A 21442-nucleotide genomic window follows, 5' to 3' on the forward strand; every position below is an offset into this window, starting at 1 on the left:
TGTGTGTTGTGTGCCGGGTGTGTCACGCCTGTGTTGTGTAGCAGGGTCTGTGTTGTGTAGCAGGGTGTGTGTTGTGTGCCGGGTGTGTCACTACTGTGTTGTGTAGCAGGGTGTGTGTTGTGTTCCGGGTGTGTCATTCCTGTGTTGTATAGCAGTGGGAGTGCTGTGTGCCAGGTGTGTGACTCCTGTGTTGTGTAGCAGGGTGTGTGTTGTGTGCCGGGTGTGTCACTCCTGTGTTGTGTAGCAGGTTGTGTGCTGTGTTGTCCCTGTGGTTGTGTAGGTGGAATGGAGCACACTGCAGCCAGGCTCAGCGGGCAGCCTGGTGATGAGGATTTGCTGCCTCCCAAGGCTGCTGGCTGTGATGGAGGTTCAGGGCAGGCCCAGCGGGCCCAGCTAACTCACAGCTCTTCCACCTGCTTCCTGCTGAGCCCCACTGCATTAGAACAAGACATTTGGGTTGAATGAGAGATTTGGATGGGGTAAAATACCTTGACCGGTTCCCTCAGCTGGCCCCTTGGGCAGCCCCATAGCCAGACAGCCCTGTCGAACGGTCCTGTGGCCAAGCAGCCCCCTTTAGGTGGTCCCGTGGCTGCATGGCCCCATGATCAGCTCTTGGAGAATGTGCTGAGGGCAGCTCCCCGCTAGAGTAGGAATTTGCCAGGCCTGCAATGAAGGAGCCTCCATCGTCCTCTCCAGGGGGGCAGGGCTGTCTCCTTGCCACTAGCAAGGCAATACCTAGTGACAGTCACCCCTTCACCCCGAAACACGGGTGCCCTCTCAGCCCTGTCCCAAGAGGACTGGGGTGGGGGACACAGAAGAGAGAGAGAAGCCAGGGCAGAGCAAATGTGTGTGGGGGGAGATAATGTGGGGAGAGTGACCCAATCGATGGGGGTGGGAGGGGGCTAATGTACAGATCCAGAGGGGGGGGAGCCCCGAACACCTGAGAAAGGGTCCCTGAGACCTAGGGGGAGGAGGGGGAGTAACAGGCTACTTATGCATCTGGGATTTCTAGGGGAGACATCAGAATCTGTCCCGGGCTTTGGTCAGGGAGGCTGAGCCCCTCCCCCAGAATCCCCTCTCCCCACGCCCAGCCCCGGGGAACTGACAGGGAGGTACTGGAGAGCAGAGGCCTGTGGGGAATGCCTGGCGACTCCCAGGTCTTGCAGCTGTGCTGGGCCAGCCAGGGCTCTGGGGTGCCCCCCTTGGGTCTGCCCAAGGAGCAGAGAGTGAGGCGCTGGCTCCAGCCACCCAGTGACCCCATTGAACACTTGCAGATTTCAAATCTCCCGTGAGCCGTGTCTCCAACTTCCTGTTGCTTTGTGTTTCCAGCCTTTTCCTGCGAGTGGCTGCAGGGGACGCGGAGCTGAGGCTGGGGCAGCGCGGCAGGGCTGATCCGTGGCTACACTCCTGCATCCCCACCAACGGAGCCCGGTCCGCTGGGTCTGGTGCCCAGCCACTACCCTGGGGGAGCTGCTGGCTCCACGAACCTCAGTGACTGCGAGTGGGAGAGACAAAGTCAGAGCAAAGGAATTCACACACACATTCTTCAGCCCTGCCGGGATCTTACCCAGAAAGAGGAATTCAGGCTGGGTGGGGGCAGGGCACCTGTGGGAAGGTGCAGGGAGCCCGCCTCGCAGGCTGCATTGCTGGGAGCTGTCCTGGGATGAACTGGAGCCCTGACTCATCTGCTCCAGGGCCAGGAGAAAGCCTGGCTGTCCCTAAGCCTCTTGCCTGAGTTTGCTATTTCCAGCTGATGATGATCTGGCTTGGAAAGCGACACCACACAGAGGGTGGGAGATCTCTCAGCCACAGGGCTGCCACAGGATTAAGCATCTGAGAAAGGCACTGCGGGAGGAAGCGCTTTGATCATCAGACTGGAACCTAGGAGCAGAAAGGCTCCGCTCAGCAGGATGCGGCTGTGACTGCAGCCACTTCCTGTGCACGCCTCCATCTGCGGAAGCAGCACCTCTAGGAATGCGGGGGAAGCCAGGGTGACTGGACTCCAGAGGGAACTTGGTTGCCTAGAGCTGCACCTTTCTCCCAGGATGTGCCCCTGCTCCAGCGGCTTTCTCCAGCCCTATCGCTTCACTGCCCGAACACGATTGAAAGCTCTGCATGCTGCCAGCGCGTTTTAGCCTCATGCAGGCACCCCTTGCAGAACCCCGAGCCGCGGACAGCAATGTGAAAACAATCCTCATGTCGTGTCTCAAAGGGCAACAGGTCATCATCAAAATGGAGGCGATGAAGATCATCCACCCAGAGAAGTTCTCGGAGCTACAGGCCTCCCAGCCACGCTACACCTCAGCGCCCCGCCGGGAGCCCCCTCTGGTGGCCAAACGCGCCTGGCCATCAGAGTCCGAGATCATTGTCAATCAGGCGTGCGGGGACATCCCTGCCCTGGACAGTAACCCTGGCTCTCTGGGGCTGCCCCGGACTCCGCCCCTGCCGCGGCGAGAGCGAATATACCAAGCGCAGCGCAAGGGCAGCTCGGAGGTCTGTTACCACCGCCAGCCGCCCTCAGACGAGGTGATCGTTAACCAGTACGTACTGCACCCCTCCACGCCGTGCGAGCCCCTCGAGTGCCCCACCTGCGGCCACATGTACAACTTCACCAACAAGCGGCCCCGCATCCTCTCCTGCCTGCACTCGGTGTGCGAGGAGTGCCTGCAGATCCTCTATGAGTCCTGCCCCAAGTACAAGTTCATCTCCTGCCCCACCTGCAAGCGGGAAACCGTGCTCTTCACCGACTACGGGCTGGCCGCGCTGGCGGTGAACACCAGTATCCTGAACAGACTGCCCGCTGAGGCCCTGGCCGCCAACCCTGTGCAGTGGAGCAGCGACGCCGACCGCAGCTGCTATCAGACCTTCCGCCAGTACTGCGGCGCAGCCTGCACCTGCCACATCCGAAATCCACTGTCTTCCTGCACCATCATGTAACCTGTGCACCCCGCCCTGCCTAGCCCCGCACCGCCTCCCTGCCCTGGGGCTGGACAGTGTGAGAGACGACCAGGGACCAGTCCCAGGGGACGACAGGACCGAGTGAGGGTGGCAGGTCTGACTGGCTCCCCTGGCGCTGCAGGTGCTATACACATCATCCCCGGCCCAGCTCCCCATGCCAGCACAGGGCATCCCCACCTGCTCAGCGCTCAAGTTTAGGAGGGGGCTGCTGGGAGCACAGCCCCCTCGGTAATACGAAGCCACTGGCTGAGCAGAGGCCTGGCAGTGCTCCAGAGTGAGGGACATTCCTATCCTGCGACTCACGCTCCCCCTGTGTGTCTGGACAGATGCCACTCAACCCCCTGTGCTCACTCCCTGGGCAGCTTGCTTCCCGTTGCCTTCCCCTGGCTCTGTGGCCTGGTCGGGGGGAGCAGCTCTGCTCAGGCACGGCCCCACCACTGGCCTGGCTGACCCGTGGCACTGGCACCCCCATGAGGCACAGCACACTCCACCTACAGAGGTGACGCGGGTGGGGAGCTGGGCTTTACGTGAGACCTGAACCTGCCTCCCACAGGGATGGGATGGGGAGGTTGCCACACGTCAGCCAGATCCTCTCTGCATTATTTGCCAAAGCTTTCATCTCAGTGGCCAAGCTGACACGCGTCCAAGTAACTGCAGCCAATTAAACCCGTTGCCATTGGCCTCCCATTATTAACAGACGTAGCCCATTTCCTCCACAGGCCCTCCAGGAAAGCTCCCATTTGTCCTCGTTTTGGAGGATCTTTAATTGCCCATCCCTGTCTGGGGACACCCCGTCCTTTGGGTGGTTCGTGTTAATAAAGGCATTGAGTTGTGATCCTTCTTCCATGGGTTCTGTATGCCTCTGGGAGGGGAGGGGCCCGCGGATCTCCTCGCTCAGCCTTTCTGCTCCATGCTGCCAGGCGGGCAGCAGAGGCTGAAGCCTTTGTCAAAGTGTGCCATGCCATGTTCCTCCCCTCTGCCCCACCAGCACGCTCCTGCTCCGCAGTAGGGCAGCCCAGGAGCGGGGGCCCCAGAGGGTATCTGGCTAGCAAGCCAAGGCCACCACAGCCCCTTGTCCTGCTAACTGCAGAGGATGGGGTGACTGATCTGCCTATGACAGCGTCCCTGTCCCCGAAGGGGCTGTGGTGAGAACGGCTACACAGCACCCGGCCCTCTGTTATCTCTCACACAGGGGGAAGCAGCTGCCCTGCTTGGAGACTTTCTCTCTTCAGGACATTTTGGGGAGAGCTTGCTGCAAAAAAGCAAAAAAAGGGAATCAAAAAAGAATCAAACAAGCCATAAGCGGCGAGGTACAGCAGTGCGAGGGCGCTGAACACACACTCCCTGGGGAACGCTGCCCAGGCTTGGGCCCAGATCAGCCATCCGGGGCAGTATTGTCTGTACACACCTGGATCCCTCTGGGCCCTCTGGTCAGGGCTGGCTCTGCCAGGTGAGCTCTAGACACCCAGCTCAGCTCAGCTCACCCCACAAATGTCGGTGTGAGTTCGTACCTACTTATTACACTGCCAGAGCCCCAAGAGCCAAACCCACCCTCCTCTCCAGGGAGCCCAGAGCTGGCCTCGGCGCCGTTAGGGAGAGGGAAGGTGAGAGTCAGCAAGTAGCCCTGCAGGGTCCCTGGGGAAGACACTGCAGTGCAGACAACCCCCTGGCTCCCAGCCCCGTGGACACAGCCAGAGCATGAGCGCTCCCAGCAGCCCCGCCGAGGGTGGAGGAGAGTCCCGAGCAGCCATGCTCACTGGGCAGTGGTAGGACAGGGCTGGGGAGAGCACCAAGAACAGGGCCTGACAGCGTTTCGTTTTCGCTCTGCCGATTCCTCCTGTCGCTGGTTGTGACGATGCTCCTGTTTTCTACCTGGCCTTGTTAACCCCTGCTCCATCTCCCAAATAAAGATTATACTGGAACGAACCACACCGAGCATCTATAGAATATGTTGCATGGGGCAAGGAGCTGGGGTGCGGGAGCAGGAGGCCGTTTAGCTGGGACTAGACAAGGCCAGGATTCCTGTGGAGGCATGTACAAACCTCGCCAACAGCCTGCTGCCGGCCCCTGGCTGGCTCACCGCTGGTGCCGGGGAGGCCCCGAGCCTGGAAGAGGTGGGACCTGGCAACTCATGGGAGTGAGCCCGGCAGGAAAGGCTTTCTCCAGGGACAGGGACCTGTGCCAGCCCCCTCCTACCCGCCCCCAGCTCTCTGCCCGGGACTGGGCCCCCGTGCCTAATGCGGGTGTCTGAGCTGCATGCCAGGAACAGGGTATTGTTCTGGAGTCGCTCTGGCCTGGGCTCCAGGCAGCAACTGCCGACTCCCTCCTTCCCCGCACATCCAGCACTTGTCCTGCGTGGGCGGTTACCAACCCTCCAGGATTGTCCTGGGGTCTCCAGGAATTAAAAGATACCTGTCATGTGATGAAACCTCCAGGAAGACGTAAGGCAGGGCTGCAGGCCAGGAATGGAGCTGGCCCTATGGGGCAGCCGCTGCAGAGCCCCTGACCCTACAGACCACACGCAGCGCAGCAGCAGTTCCTCCCCGATAGGTTGGCAGCCCCAGCAGGGCACAGGGGCACTTTCCCAAGCCGCATTTGAGCACCTAGCATGAGCTTTAGGGCTGTGCCTAGACCTTGGGCGATGACTGGAGATGGAAGCTGAGTTAACAACCCTCCAGTCCTCGCCTGCGAACCCTAAGGAAGGAAATGACTGTCCAGAAGGCTCTGAGGGTTCAAATCTTAGGGATGTTTTATAAACTATCGATACCAAGACAATTGGTGCATTAAAAATACATTGAGAGACGGACAGTCGGACACTATTGAGAACTGCATGGCCACCGTGCTGCGGCCGAGAACGTGGAGAAAGTTCTGCATAAAGCCTGGACCCGACCCAGAGGCTCTGATTACCCCCTAGGCTCCGACACTGCCTGCTAGCATGTGCAGCCAGCCAAATGCCATGTGTGCGCAGTCCAGGTGCCCTTGGATCCACTCCTGAGTCGTTCGCCCCAGTTCTTCACGGCTCTGGGCAGACGAGCTAGACAGTCCCATTAGGCCCCACGCCCAGTAGTAGCATGTCCTCCCATTAGTGCCAAGTGCACTCATGGTCAGGGAAGAACATTTGCTTCCTTTGCATTATTTTATAAATAAGGGAAAACAATCTAAGCTACTGCAGTGTTACCGCTCTGCATTAAAGACGGCAGGATGTGGCGAAGCGAAGTGCAGGCTCCCTGGGGCGCCTGGCGTGCAGCCTGCACGTTTCACCAGATGCTGGTGTATTTTTACATTCACGATAACATTAAGCAGCATGTTTTACCGGGAAAAGCAAGAATCCAATATACATATAAGCGTCCAGCATCAACGTTACCTCTGTGTGTGTGTGCATGTATCTCTGTGTGTATTTACGTGTGTGCGCATATACCTCCATGTGTGTGCCTGTGTGTACGTGTGCACATCTCTGAGTGTGCAAGTGTCGGAGTGCACACGTGTGAACGCGTCCAGGTGTGTCCAGTGCAGCTCAGGTAACACTGACGTTGGAACCTTTATGTTCCCGCGACGTTCTGTGATTGCAGCCGGGCAGCATTAACACTGCATTATCCACGGTTTTTGCTCTCCCACCGCTGCTGAGGAGGAGACGGTGCCTGCAGGCAGCCCCTCAGCCCATGTGCCATGGGTGGCTGGACTCCCATTCTCCCATAACACAGACGCTGGCGAGCAGCACTCCCCACCCGAGGGACCCCAGAGGGAACTGGCTGGGAGTCTTTGGCCCATGACAAAGAAGCTATCCGACAGTGACTGCGGCATTACCCCTCCCTGCCCCACTGGAGTGTGGATCTGCTAAGCAGGGAACTACGGTTCCCCTCAGCCCCCTCCCCACTGCACTGCCCCTTCCCTTGGCCAGGCAGGACGGATGATCCTGAGCAGGAAGTGGCTCGGCTCCCTTTGGAAGCCAGGAGCTGCAGAGTAGCTGAATGCAGAGAGGAACCCCCAGGAACCGTACGCAGGGGTGTGTGGAACAGGTCGGGAGTGCCGGATATTACAGCTGGGGGCAGGTCTGTGCAGGACCCAGGGGGGAGCAGCACCAGCTGACCAGGGAGCCAGTGCAGCGGGGTCCCAATGAGAGACACGAACTGAGCCTGGCCTGGAACTGGAGGGGGCACCCCCAGGCACTGGGTTTGAGGAGCCCTGACTCGCAAGAGATTGCCCCAGGCACCCAAACAAGACCCCTCCCTTTCCCTGCCAGCCCTAGCAGGATACCCCTTTCCCTCAGCCGCGGCGAGACCCACCAGGGCAGCACCTGTAAGGCCTCGCTGAAACACCTACCGTGCTTGCCTCTGAGTTGGGGTCCCCCTGGCCTGCGGCTGGCACCTTAGGCTGATTCGGTGTGTGCTGGCCCCGAGCAGCCCAGTAATTACAGGTGTTTATCGGTTGGCTACGAGCGAGCGGCTTTTCTGCTCCATTGAACCCCGTTCCACTTTACCCGTTAGCACTGCCAGTGGCCAAACTGCTGCCTGTGCAAAGCAAGACAAAACAAGGGAGCTGCCACCTCTGGGTGGAGGATCCAGCCCCATGCAAATCTCTTCAACAGACAAGCGCACTCGGTGTCTGGCCCCCACTCAGCCCTGCCAGGGCACAGCTCACACGCATGCTTCTGGGGCTTTTCTCACCCGTGAAACTAACCCACTTGGGGCTGCATTGCAGTGCCAGAGCCTGGGATAGAAAGAGCTGCTCTCCCCGGTGGGGGAGGGGACACTGGCTTCTTCAGGCCTCAGCCCTGGACCTTGGGCCGCTGCACAACAGATCGGGGTTGCATTCCCTCCCCTGGCCGCCCTGCCAAAGGTTGTGTTGCTCAGACTGATTCCCTGCTCCACCCCCAACGTGTCAGCTCAGCTGGGTCACTCCGCTACTGAGCTAGGCGCTCTGGGTCCTGAGCCAGCCGTGAGGGCAGCCGGGGAAGCTCTGTGCTGCTTCAGAGGATTAAATGCTCCTCCCTGGGCTCCTGCTAGGACCGGCATTCATCTCACAGACGCTTGGGAATGTGCCGCAGCTTTGAGCTTCGCCCGGCTATTGCCCATACAGGGGCGGGGAGGCAAAGACCAAACCAGTCCAGGGAGGTGAGAGCGGAGGCTGAGCCAGGCTAGCTCACTGCCCTGGGGAGGTGGCGCGTTGCTATGGGGTGGTAGCCTGGCTTACAGTGCCTTGCTGAGCACAGGGGGTGGATCCTGGGGACCGGGACCTGCACACTGCTTAGCGATTCCCACTCCAGCCTCTGAGCCGGGGTGCAAAGGGTATTTAACATCGCATACATTCCTGGCTTCCCTGCGCCAGGCTCTGCACCAAAGGGGAGCAGATCCCGGTCCTGGGACTGCAGCAATTGCAGCATAAGGATACCCCAGTAACCCCACCCATCCTCCTGCCTCTGGCCAGCCCCACTGATCTGCCCCAGTCATGGCCCCGCATGGGGAGGGGGGCATGGCTCCTGTGTAGGGGCTGGCGAGCTGGCTGGGTGGGAGAGTATTCCCTGGAGCCCTTCCAGCCCATTAGTGGCTCTGCACTGGTGCAGCTGATGCAAGGGAGCTGTAGGGCAATGAAGCATTCGGCCCTCGGACTCTCACCACAAGAGAAATAAAAGCTCCCAATAAAACACAGAACCCACCCTTCCCACCCCCACGGGGAACAGGCAGGGTCTGCAATCCCATGAGCAATGCTAGGGCAGCGCTGCAGAAACAGAACCTTTGAGTCCAACAAAGAGATGATAAGTCCCACAATGCACCAGGCCACATGCAAATGAGGTGCCAATCAAGAGGCAGTTGCACTGTAGGGGAATGGCACTTCCTGTAGCTGTAGCCAGGAGCTGTGCTCTCCCTTCGCTCTGAGTGTTGCATGACCCTGGGGCAGCAATGGCCCAGTCAGCCCCAAGCCGGTCAAGTCACATGGGAACAGTTGTGTGTCTCTCAGCTGCATTAATGGCCCTAGGTCTGAGCCCGGCTACCCCAGTGAAACTCCAGTGCAGCTCTGTTGCCTCCAGAGGAGTTACTCCAGCCTGCCACTGGCATGAGCGAGGAGCGGATCTGGCCTGCACCTTTTCCTGGGGAAACTGCCCTGAAAAGCTGATTTTTCCGATAGGGCCTCTTAGGAAAGGGAGCATTTGTATGAAACTGCCTGCTGCAAAGCTGGCAACCACGGGCAGTGCCCACTGCAGCTCCCCATCCAACTGCCTTGTCATGGCCTCAGGGGTCTCCGCTGCAGACTCCGCTAGCACAGAAGCTACAGGAGGCCAAAGAACCTGCACGGAGCAGGTGAAGCGGCTGATCTGTTTCCAGGAGGGAGGCCAGTTCTGGGAGGAGGGGCTGGGGGGCTGTTGAAACGGCCTTCGATCAGCTCAGCAGGATTCCTTTCCCGCCTGGGAGAGGGCAGAAAATTGCATTTTTCTGCAGTGTGCGCGCCAGCCACTGTAGCGTCATGGGACTTGGGGCTGAAGGCATCTTGCCCCCGGGCCGCCTTCCCTGTAACAGGGGCAGGGCTCTGTTGTACCCATCTGGCTAGCAGGGGTCAGAACCCTGGGGGGAGCAGCAAGCGAGAGCCCGATGGTTGTCATGGGACTTGAGGCAGCTGAAAGAGTCAGAGCCTGGCGGAAGGGAGCTTGGGACAGCTGACCCTGGGGTGAAAGCTTGGGCAGGGTTCATGCAGGGCCCACCTGGCATCACCTTCTGGGAACAAAGCAGGAACTCAGGGGTGCAGCTTTGTGACTCTCCCAGGAGTGTGCGGGCCTTGTCTGGAGCTGGGGGGCTCCAGCGTCTTACCCTGAGCTGGGTGTGCCAGCGTTGGGAAAATGAGATGTGTTCATGTCTCCAACTGGGACGAGGACCCCACCCCCAAAGCTGTGATGGAGGCACCAGTCCTGGCTCCATAGCTGAGAGTGCGTGGACTTGAAGCTGGGATTCACCCTTTGTTACATGGTGCGGCTACCCGACCAGTGGAATCGGAGCAGGTTTCTGTGGTGCAAGAAGGCAGGAGGCTGTGTCCTTCAAAGAGGGTCATCACCTCCAATCGCCTGATCCTCACAGTCCTCCTCTCTGCCTCCTGTCAGCAGAGGGTGCTGCATCGTCCCAGAGGGCAGCTTGGGTTCACTTGCATTGGGGGCCACTTGGAAGTGCACAATGAAGGTATCCGAAGAGCCTTTCGTCCACTCTGAAGTGACACCCTAAGAAAACAAATCAAACAATCTACTATGTCTTTAACAATCGGTATAATTTCATCTGGGACCACAAACACTAAAATCCCCCAATTGTTATGGAGGAGCTGTAGTGACTTCCACAGTTAAAGTGCACAGAACTTTCTGTTCAATGAATTTTCAAAAAGTGGCTGAGGTGACTTGAGTAGAGTCTGTAAGTACCTAACTGGGGAACAAATAGTTAATAATGGGCTCTTCGATCTAGCAGAGAAACGTGTAACACGAGCTAATGGATGGACGGTGAAGCTAGACCAATTCACACTGGGAATAAGGTGGACATTTTTTAACAGTGTGAGTGATTAACCATTGGAACAATTTACTGAGGGTCATGGTGGATTCTGCATCACTGGGAATTTTTAAACCACTATTGGATACTTTTCTAACAGATCTGCTCTAGGGATGATTGTGGGGCAGGTCTCTGGCCTGTGTGATACAGGAGGTCAGACGAGATGATCACAATGGTCCCTTCTGGCCTTGGAACCTATGAAAATCCACAACTGCTTTGATTGGCTTGGCAATCTGTATCCCACCGGAGGAGATGCCATAGAGGGTGTGGTGCAAATTTGGTCAAGGATTCCATGTGGTCATTTGGCCAAGGGGTTCCTGAGACACAACCCTCCCCAATGATGTCATGTTCAAATTTGCTGATTCTTATGACATTTGTTTGTATACAACTAGGAGAAAAACGATGGGCAGCAGCCATGTAACACTCCCGGCACTAGGCAGCCCTGAGCTCATCCAGCGTGCAGCATCAAGAGGCAGCTTCCGTACCTGCTCGTGCAAAAAGTATTAGCTCTTCCCTTAAGCCCTAGAAAGTAGCCCACATACTGTTCTGAGCAACAAACACTAGCATGCATGCAGGAGCTCCATTAGAGGAGAGGAGAGGTTGCATCAACATTTATGTAAATGCAAAATTGCAGAGTGCTCTGGCATTCACATGATGGGTCAGATTGGCTTGAAAATTAATATCTCACATAGGGAGCTGGGGTAGACTTTATGATTCAAATTCGGCAGCATAAGGTACAGCTCTCCCAAATGTCTTGGTTTTGAATGTTAAAGTGCTCTTAAAGCCACGTGCATAGGGATGTTGTCTTGGAAAATAGCTGGCCACAACAGGGACTGGAGGATACTTTGTGATGCAAATTTGGGATCATTTGGTCAAGGAATAGCTGAGAGACACATTCCCAAAAATGAGCTACCGAGTTCAGATTTGTATAACTTTGTGTGTGTGTGCAAAGCTAGGAAAAAATCGATGGCTCTAATCCTCCTAAAAACCGTCTATCCCTGGGCTGAGCCTGAGCTCAGCTATTCACAGCATCAAGAACCCGTTTGGATCCCCAGCATTTCAAAAGTTATTGTACCACAAAGGCTGTAGCACCTCTGTTGACAGGCAGTTCCCTGCTCTGGGGCCTATTGTTTCCTCAGGATCTCCTTTGTTAGGGACAGGCAGCAAATAGCAACTCTGGGGAGCCAGTACCGGCTCTTAAACCCAAGGTCGGCTCCTTTTCTGCACAGCTTTGACTGTACGTGCTGCCCTTTCTTCCCCTCTGCCGAGTGTTTGGAGAGTTCTGGGCCCTGGCAGGCTGACTGCCCCGTGAAGGAGCAGTCAGTGAAGTGGAGTCTGGGTATATCCTGAGGTTATGTCTACACTACGAGCCAGAGGGTGGTTTCCCTGCTAGTGTACACTTACCCGCGCTAGCTAGCTCTCCTCGTATACATAGCCATGTAGCTACATTAACACTGGTAGTGGAGTATGTGAACACAAGCAGGGGAATCACATCCCTAGCTGGTAGTGTAGACACAGCCCAAGTATAACTTGCTTACACACAGGCACCCATCTGGAGCAGAGTTGGTCAAGCAATCCTCTCTTCCAGAAATCTCAACCCACACACTGCTGCCCAGTTCCCAAGAAACTGCTCTGCACCAAAAACTGAGTCTAGCAGAGACGAAACCTCCTTGCTGCTTGCAACAGCTCCTCGCAACACTGCCCCTTGCCTAACCAAACGATAAACAAACCTTTCTTCCCAGATTAGAAACTTGCTCATGCACTACAAAATCCAACGTGACACACTCATGCGGCAATTCAGCGGGAGGTCTTTCGCTCCGAGCCGGAGTGAGGGACCGTCCGCCGAATTGCCGCCGAATACCTGGACGTGCCGCCCCTCTCCGGAGCGGCCGCCCCAAGCACCTGCTTGACAAGCTGGTGCCTGGAGCTGGCCCTGGTGCTGGCTGGCTGCGGAGATCACGGACCCTCCTTCCCGTTAGAAGGCGGAGCTCTGGCCGGCTGGGAAGGGCTTTGGTTGCTGTTGTTGCATTAGACTCATGTCATGTTTCCATCGAAATGATGTCAATGCTAAACGCAAGCGCCTTGTTGCTTTGCTGCGCGGAACACTTAGCGCTCTGCAGGGACTCACCTGGGCTCTGGGGCTGCAGTGAGGCCCCTTGGGAAGTGTGAGTGGGGAGTGCACTCCTAAGGAAGATCAGTGGATCCCATTGCCAACTGCCCATCTGCCTGCGGGAACTAGGCAGTCACAGGGCCACAGCACTGATGGGGGGAATTTGCTGCCACAGGGAAAATGCCGCCAGACAGACTAGTGCAAGTGATGGGTTCTGTGCCGTGCAGGGCTCACAGAACGCCTGTGCCAGGCCGCATTCGGCGTGACACGGAGGGTCTGTGCTAGGAAATGAGAACCAGCACGCTCGGTGCATGCCACCAGCACGCAATGCTGAGACTGTGTGTGTGTGAGTCACAGCCCTCAGAGCTATTGTGTCAGGGAGAATTCATCTCCATGGAGGTGTTCTCATGCAGCTGACTAGAAATACGGAGAAGGGACTGTCCCCTGTCTGGGGCTGTATGGTTCAGGGTGTGTTCAGGGTGAATGCGCTGTCATTGTTCTGAGAGAGCAGGAGGAGGTGCCCCACCCGTCATGGGGCGGGGAAGTGAGAGTGGGAGGAAAAGAGGGGGCTGGCCAGGAGCGGCACCAGGGTTTTTGCCGCCCTAGGCTGCAGCGCTCCTCTGAGCATTCGGCAGTGGGGGTCCTTCCACTCCGCGTCTTCGGGGCACTTCGGCGGCGGGTCCCGGAGCGAGTGAAGGACCCGCTGCCAAATTTCCGCTGAAGACCCGGAGCGGAAGGACCCCCTGCCGCCGAATTTCTGCCGAGGATGGCAAAATGCTGCCCCCCAAATCCTGCCGCCCTATGCGACCGCCTAGGGTCACCTAGTGGAAGCGCCGGTCCTGGGGCTGGCAGCGGGACAGAGGCAGGCAGCGGGGAGCCTGAGAGAGACGGAAACAGTAAGGGGGGCATAGAGGGAAACTAACAGTACGTGGAAAGGCTGAGGTTGGGCAGGACAGACAGATGTGCAGGAGAGGGTCCCTTCCATTTACAGCTGGCTGGTCAAGTCATGGATGGTATGTTGGATGGTATGTTCCTGAGCAGCTGGTCCTGCATGTTCCTGATCATCGAATCCAGTCGTCTCCTGTCACTGACTCATGTTGTCCCAGAGATCTGGAACAGGAGAACCGAAGGGCCTTCAGAGCCCGTGGGGTGGGGCTAATGTGCACCCCTACAAGCAAGCATACTGGAGTCGAGTCATGAGCGGTGCCCAAGGTGCAAAGACTGACTTGGGCGTTAGCCAGAACCCAGTGAGAACCTTGAACTAATAATCATAATAATAATCTATAAGATAATAGCCTGTACATACAGAGAGAGAGAGATTTTTTATTTAGAGGGTTATATTTAGTTAAATACACTTAGTAGTAAGGTATAGTGTGTGTGTGTGTGTGTGTGTGTATTCAAATTTTATTTTTTATTATATAAATTCTTCATATATTTAATGTCATTGTAGGTAGGTGGACTCCAGATCCATTTGTTCCGGTTTAAATAAAATCCCACTTATGTTTTTGTTTTGGTTTTTATATAACCAGTTGTATTATCTTGTCCACCATTAAATAACCTTTTATCGGGGTGTAATACCCCCGCAGCTCCCACGTGCCGAGTAACTTATATCGCTGCTGTGACGGATCATTACTAAATCTTGGTCGATAGTTTTGGGACAGAGTGACTTCGGATGTGTTTCAAATTGTAACACAATAACCTGACTTTCAGGCCTTGGCTACACTCAGGACTTCCCAGCGCTGACGCGGCAGCGCTGTGAAGCGCGAGTGTAGTCGCGCCGCCAGCGCTGCGAGAGCTCTCTCGCAGCGCTGCAATTACTCCACCTCTCCGAGGGGAATAGCTTGCAGCGCTGTGAGTGGGCGTGCAGCGCTGCAGGCTCTGATCACACTGGCGCTTTACAGCACTGCACTCGCTGCGCTCGGGGGGGGGGGCGTTTTCACACCCCTGAGCGCAGCAAGTTGCAGCGCTGTACAGCACCAGTGTAGCCAAGGCCTCAGAGGTCAGTTTACATGTTTACAGTTTACACTCCATTGAGATGAATGGCCACTTCACACCTCTGCGAATCTCCTGTGCTGTGGTGGGTTGTGTATAGCCCCTTTCCCCAATACTGGGCCCTGATGTGCAGTAGAGACTCTGGAAAAAGAACAGGAGTACTTGTGGCACCTTAGGCCTGGTCTACACTACGACTTTAATTCGGATTTAGCTGCGTTAATCCGAATTAATCCTTAACCCGTCCACACAGCGGAGCCAGTTACTTCGAATTAAAGGGCGCTTAAAATCGATTTCTGTACTCCACCCCGACAAGCGGAGTACCACCAAAATCGATTTTGTAAATTCGAATTAGGGGTAGTGTGGCCGCACACCACCGAATTAATGTGGTTAAAATTAATGGGGTAGTGTGGCCGCACACCACCGAATTAATGTGGTTAAAAACCGAACTAATGTGCTTAGTGTGGCCGCGCACAATCGAATTTATACAATCTGTTTCCCAAATTCGAATTATCTAAATTCGAATTAATCTCGTAGTGTAGACGTACCCTTAGAGTCTCTAAGGTGCCACAAGTACTCCTGTTCTTTTTGCGGATACAGACTAACACGGCTGCTACTCTAGAGACTCTGGGACTCCCTTCCATTCCCCCTCCCTGCCATCAGCTGTATAGGTGCCTTCTCTAAAGAGCCTCTGGGATAGGGGATTGTTTTCCTGATGGGCCATTAATGCTGTCCGGGGGCCCTCCTTTGTCGCAACTGAAAGCTGGCTGTGGGCTTTCCCAACCGCACAAGGTATTTCAGTGACACACAGAGCAATACTTCATAACTTCACATACAATAACGGTACACACAATTCAACAGGATGCGAATATTCAGCAGATCAAGACTTTTACAATGATACCTCACAAGGCATACATGGTGGTGAACATGGGGGTGCTGCTTTGATGTACAGCACGTCCCAGTCTGACCTCCTGTATAACAGGCTAGAAAACCGCCCCAAAAGAATTCCCAGAGCAGAGCTTTTAGAAAACCATCCAGTCTTGACTGAAAAATTGTCAGTGTCAGAGAATCCACCACGACTCTCGGTAAATTGTTCCAATGGGTAATTACTTTCACCAGTATAAATGTGTGCCTTATTTCCAGTCTGAATTTGTCTAGCTTCTACGTCCAGCCACTGGACTGGATTTCTCTGCTAGTTGTTCCCTATGCAGGTACTTATATAGGACATGCTGGGATCCTGCATTTTGATGAATGCAGTCACACTGCCCATTTACTTCCTCAAGTGCAGATTAAAGGTGTCCTTGTGCCTTCCTCTTGTACCCCCAAAGTCCCTTGTCTTTGGCCCCAGAGTCAGGATGAGCCCTGTGGCTCCTTTCCTGGCTCCACATACTCCTGTTGACACTATATGCAAAATGGGCTGCCATTGTGTAGGCTTATATTGCTTAATTTACATATGAACCTAGGTAGACAAGTGAATCTACGTCCCTTTGTCTGGCAAAACCTGTTTGTCCACCCTCCGGGGACACAGACTCAGTCACCAGCACATACATCTTACAGCCATTGGGGGATCAGTACCATACGAGCTTTTATTAGACACCTCACATGGCCCTTTGTGGAAGAATACTAGGGAAGCAGTGTGTTAGGAGTAGTGAGTTTGTCAGGCCTGAGAGGAGTTGCTGTTACAGACCAGGGAATCCTTTGCCAGGCGGCTCGGACAGTAGCGTTACCATACGTCCCGGTTTCCCCGGACATTGCCTCCTTTTTGAGTCTCCCTCCTCTGTCCGGGCGGATTTTTCAAATACCAGGCAATGTCCGGGAATTTTGCAGAGCAGACCCAGAAACTCAGAAAGAGCTCCAATTGGTCTGCTTCCCAATAGATCCCTCCCCTCACTGGCAGCTGATTGGTCCATTCCCCTGCCGCCACAGCTGCTGGATCCTGCCCACCCAGGCCCTGGTGAGGGGTCCTAGGGAGGCGCTGACTGATGGCTGTCTCTGCGCTCCCTGCCACCATGACAGGGAGTGACACTGCTCCCACCTCCAGTGAGCACCCCAGCCCCTCCCCCAACTGCATCCCCCAATTGCACCCCCTCCAGACACCCCCCCCTTCATCCTGGTGTCCTTTTTGGGGGAACCTGAACTCTGGTCTCCCTATCTTAGGGTCACAGACACCCCACCCAGCTTCTCTTTGCCATGAGGCTGAGCCAGCGCCACTGCCATGAAGCCAGTGAGAGCCATGCAGCCTTCTCCCTGGTCGCCTGCGCTGAACGCAGAGCTGCACGTCCCAGCGGTTCACTTCCCAGGCTCCCGCCAGGGAGCTGCATGTCTCAGGACTCCCAGGCCAGGGACCAGTGTAGGCTCCTGGTGGCCTAGCAAGCCTCGGACAGCCTTATAAGGCAAATGAAGGTTGAGAAGCCCCAGCTTTGCCCTCCTGTGAAACCCCCTGGCCCCAGGAGAGAATGTGCAATGGAGGAGCGAGGAGCATGTTGGCTGGCCCTAGAGGGCTGCGCTCACCACACAGCCAGAACACAGCACGCCAGCATCCGCTCACCGCTCGGGTTTTACCGAGGTGCTGTCGTCAGGACAGGGAGGTTCCAGCAGGAAGGAGACCAGAGGCCCTGGCATCAGAAGAAGTTGAAATAGGGGGCACACAGTGGTCCTGGAATCAGGGGAAGGGGGAGTGGGGGCACACAGAGGCCCTGGAATCAGGGGAAGGGGGAGTGGGGGCACACAGAGGCCGTGGCATTGGGGAAGGAGGAAATAGGGGTGCACCCAAAGGACCTGGCAGAGGGGGTCAAGGAGGGGGTTGCAGGGAGTCTCTGAAATAGAGGGGATGGGTGGCTGGCACCCAGGGAGTTTGCAGGGGGAGTAAGGGGGATGCAAGGAGCCCCTGGGGGGCGCTATGTGCTTGGCTACCAAAGCCCCAAAGTGTGTGACGCTCTAGCTGCAGCATCTTTGCGTTTGGTAAGAAGAGGGGCAGAAAGGGTCACGGCTGAGTCAGCACTTGGGCAGAGTGGCACCTGCACAGCTACAGGGGAGCATGTAACAGGCACTTCCATGCAGCCAGGAACAACCCCGGCGGGGACAGTGGAACTAGGGGTGCAGCAGCACCCCCGGCATGAAGTAATAATGGGAATTGCCTGCCTGGCATCCATCCTGCCCAGGGTTTACAGCGTTGGGCCATGGCTTTCAGAGCCCTACGATAAAGGCTGCCCCTGGGTCCAAGTCGGAGTCCAGCCGGTTCTTGGTGCCATCGATCAGTTTGCAGGTGGGACCTGGCTAGCGCCAGACAGGGCATGGCCTCCTCATGCAGCAGCAGGCATTGGCAGCCCTTTGCTGTGGCCACGTCTCATTTCCCTGGAAAGCTGCACTTGCTGTGTGGTGCTGGCGGAAGAAGCATCTGGTCTGGGTGCAGGTTGCATGGCTGGGTTTTCGCGTCACGTTTTATGAGATGTTGTGAGCACTAGGTCTCTGCGCATTCCTAGGAGCGTCTCACTCCGACTGGTGTATGCGTCGGGTCTGCTGTATTTTATCTGGCCACATCTTATTTAGAGGGCTCCAGTTCTATTCTACGGTATCCAGGTTCTTAGCCCATCGTCATCATTGTACTGCCTGAGTGCCTTCCTCCTCCTCTCTCCCGGGGCAGTGTGTGTGCAGTGCAGTGTTCTGGTAGGGTTTGTTGTTGCTGGATTTTATAAATATGCCCAGGCTGCTCCGTGTTTCCGTTGGTGGCGGCTGGTCCAAGTCCCTTGGAATGGGAGGGGGGGAGGTTTGAGATGGTCAGTTCCTGGGGGAGTTTCTTCCAGCCCCCCGAGAAAGCTCCATCCTGCACGGACAAGCTGTGCTCTGTGCTGCAGCTCTAGCAGGGAGGTGCAGTTCCTAGCAGGTGCTGTGCGCTGGCTACAGCATTTTGCATTGGTTTGAAAGGCAAGAGAGGTATTTTCCAGGAATATAGTTGGTTGCATTGGGATCTGTCTATTTAAAGCTATTATGTAGGTGAAAGCAGAACTTTTGGATCTGAGCCAGTCCCAAAAATGCGCGTGATGACCCACACGTTCTCCCCCTCTCCATGCTGCTCGTGATCACGGCGCTTAGAAGCATGGTGTGGTGATTTTCCAGGGAGGCTGAGAACTCTTCAGAGTACGTCTGTCCAGGAGGCTGCTTCTGTCGGACTCCCATGTCTCTGTTATACACAGTGACCGACTGGGGCTTTATCATGTACAGCCCACAGGTCTGACTTGGTCCTTAGGTTCCAGCACTCCTGTTCTTCTCAGTTCAGTTTCAACTACGGACATCAACTGGCATGTATTTTTCCAGACAGAACTGGTGTGGATGTGGTGTCACAGCTGGAGATGGGTGTATGGTGTTGTATCATTAGCGCTGTAGCTGGAGACGAACAGTCTGAGTGCAAGACTCTGTCCGGCTCCCATCTATTTATGGCATCCTGCGAGCACAGGGAGTACGCTGGGTGTTGGAGGTGGGTTGCCTGGTTTCTTTGCTAAGTGTCCTAAATAGCTACAGTGTTTTGCACCCAGAGATGGCTCGTCTTAGCACCTGTGAAGGACACTGATTTGAGAGGCTCAGTGGCAAGGGCTGGCTGTTCCATGCCCAAACATGCTGGGTGTGCGGTGTCTGAAGCCAGTGGGTGGCCACTTGGTGGCATTCAGGACAGCTGATGTGCTGGAGCCTTTGAGTTGGTTCTTTTCCCTGCCCTGTATCGAGGGGCCTGGCTGGCATTTTAGGGGCAGGTCTCTGACGGACACCCATTCATAGGTTCAGATCACTCCTGCCGGCGGAGAGGCAGAACTGACCATCAGTTATGCTCTTCAGAGCCTCTGCCTGGCAACCAGAGATGAATGTGGAGCCCTGTCCTCTCCCCAGGAGGGGCTGGGGCAGTGCCAGGGGGCAGGAGATCATTGCCAAAGCAAGAGAGTTTCTTTACTACCCCCTGTAACATATTAATGCCTCCTACTGGGGGTTAGCAGTGCTGAAGGGTGACAGCTCCAGGCCATGCCCATTCATTCCCTGCATACCCACACTCATTCTGGCCACGCTCACTCGCTCCCATGCTCCATGGTCACCCACCCCTCACAGTCTCCGATCCATCCCTGCACCGCAGGCCAAAGGCACTGAGGTGCCTAAAGATGCAGCTAGGAGCCTAGTGGGATTTCAAACACACCTGAGCAGGTTGGGCACCCAACTCCCTTAGGTGCTTCCGTACATCCCTCTAGATGCCTCTGCATCTTTAGGTGCCTGAATACCTCTGTGAACCTGGCGGCAAGTCTTCCACTGACCTACCACACGTCCATGGACCCAGCTAGACTGCCTGGTTCTAGGCCAGATTGTGGCCAGCTAGTTTGGATGATGCAGTTCAAGGGAGACCTGCTCAGGAACTCATAGACTGAGGCCAGAAGGGACTGTCGGGATCATCTAGTCTGACCTCCTGCACATTGCAGGCCACAGACCCTCGTTCACTGCCTTTGGAGCCTGTGGAGCTGCGAAGAGTAATGCTCCGAGCCCCACAGCTCTCCTCTTGCAGGTCTTAGAAGTTGGGCCGGACTTCCTTGTCCTCCCGCATGGGTGGGGAGATCTTGGGAACTCCCTGCCCCCTCAGCACCCCAGGCCTCTCCTCTGGCTCAGGACTCCTCAGGGGGAGTCAATTATTTTTTGTCAAGGTCCAAATGTCTTGCTCAAGGTATAGTCAAGGTTCAGTCTCCAGAGACAATAACACCAAAATCATAACACTAACTATAGAACACGTAAATAAAAAGATTTCAGGGTCCATTCAAAAGCATCTGGCGGTCCAGATTTGGCCCATGTCTGCCTATTTACCCCTGCCTGGGACGCAAAGGACGTGGCTGTGTTTATCCGTGATCCCTAACCCCTTGTGTGGCTGTGTCAGTGGAAAGAGCCAGGGGGATGTACTCATGAACCACGTCCCAGCCTAGCAGTAACCAAGGAGGGTGCTAACCAGCATCTCCCAGCTAAGAACGGTTTTGAATCCGCAGGGCTGGATAATTTGCACCCCACACTCCTAAAGAGCTGGCTGAGGTCTGAGGAGCTCTCTGGCCCACTGACATCTCAGACTACCAGGGCAGAGTGCTAATCTCATGCCAGCAAGGGGCAGTGGGATGGCCAGTTAGTTCGACATCAGTCTCAGGCTAAATAATGGAAAAGCTGCAATGGGAGTCAGGCAATAAAGAAGTAAAGGTTGGGGATAGTATTAATACCAGTCAACGAGGTTTTATGGAAAATGGGCCTTCTCAATCAAACCTGATTGCATTTGTGATGCGATTACAGCGTTGGCTGCTAAAGGGTCCTGCAGAGATGCGATAGACCTGGACTCTTGTACGGCACTCGGTGCTCCATGTGGGGGGCTGGAACACTTTGTAGAGTGGGGGAGCTGAGAACCAAACTGGAAACCCTGTATGCGATGGAAACCACTTCAAGCCAGGGGGTGCGGCAGCCCCCCAGCCCTCCTAGTTCCAGCACCTCTGACTCCATGGCATTCGGAATGAAGAATTAGCATCATTGTACAATGTCAGCAAAGCCCAGGTTAACGGGGGACGGACAGGCTAACTGACAGATCACACAGGGATGATGGGCGGCGCCGTCTGGCCTGTCAGACACTAGCTGATCTAATGTTCTCTTCAGGCCTTACCATGTGTGCTCTCTACGGGGGTCAGTCATAGCCAGGCCAGAAGAGACTCGCTGGGTCACAGTCCCCCGGGGCAGCGCTCATGGTTTGCTCTGCCAGTGGTGAGCAGCCGCCCTGGGGCACTAAACAGCAAGAGCATGGACTGGTCTGGGAATGGGGCAGCATGACTCAGAAACAGCCACACCCTGCAGGGGGCTCTAGCCTGCCCTCCCC

General features: G+C 55.8%; 1 protein-coding gene across 1 annotated transcript; it reads left to right on the forward strand.

Annotated features, from left to right (window-relative positions):
- Positions 1-2081: 2081 nt before the first annotated feature.
- Positions 2082-2937, forward strand: RNF208 (ring finger protein 208). The gene has a single exon (XM_024223338.1). It carries the CDS (start codon positions 2116-2118, stop codon positions 2935-2937), a length of 822 nt encoding a protein of 273 aa, XP_024079106.1. The 5' UTR covers positions 2082-2115.
- The last annotated feature ends 18505 nt before the right edge of the window (positions 2938-21442 follow it).

This window comes from Terrapene carolina, unplaced genomic scaffold (assembly GCF_002925995.2).
Source record: "Terrapene carolina triunguis isolate 2854851 unplaced genomic scaffold, T_m_triunguis-2.0 Scaffold449, whole genome shotgun sequence".
Taxonomy (NCBI): domain Eukaryota; kingdom Metazoa; phylum Chordata; order Testudines; family Emydidae; genus Terrapene; species Terrapene triunguis.

What these genes read in the sequence shown, in the direction of transcription:
- RNF208 (XM_024223338.1), top strand. Translation starts at nt 2,116, where the DNA reads ATGCTGCCAGCGCGTTTTAGCCTCATGCAGGCACCCCTTGCAGAACCC.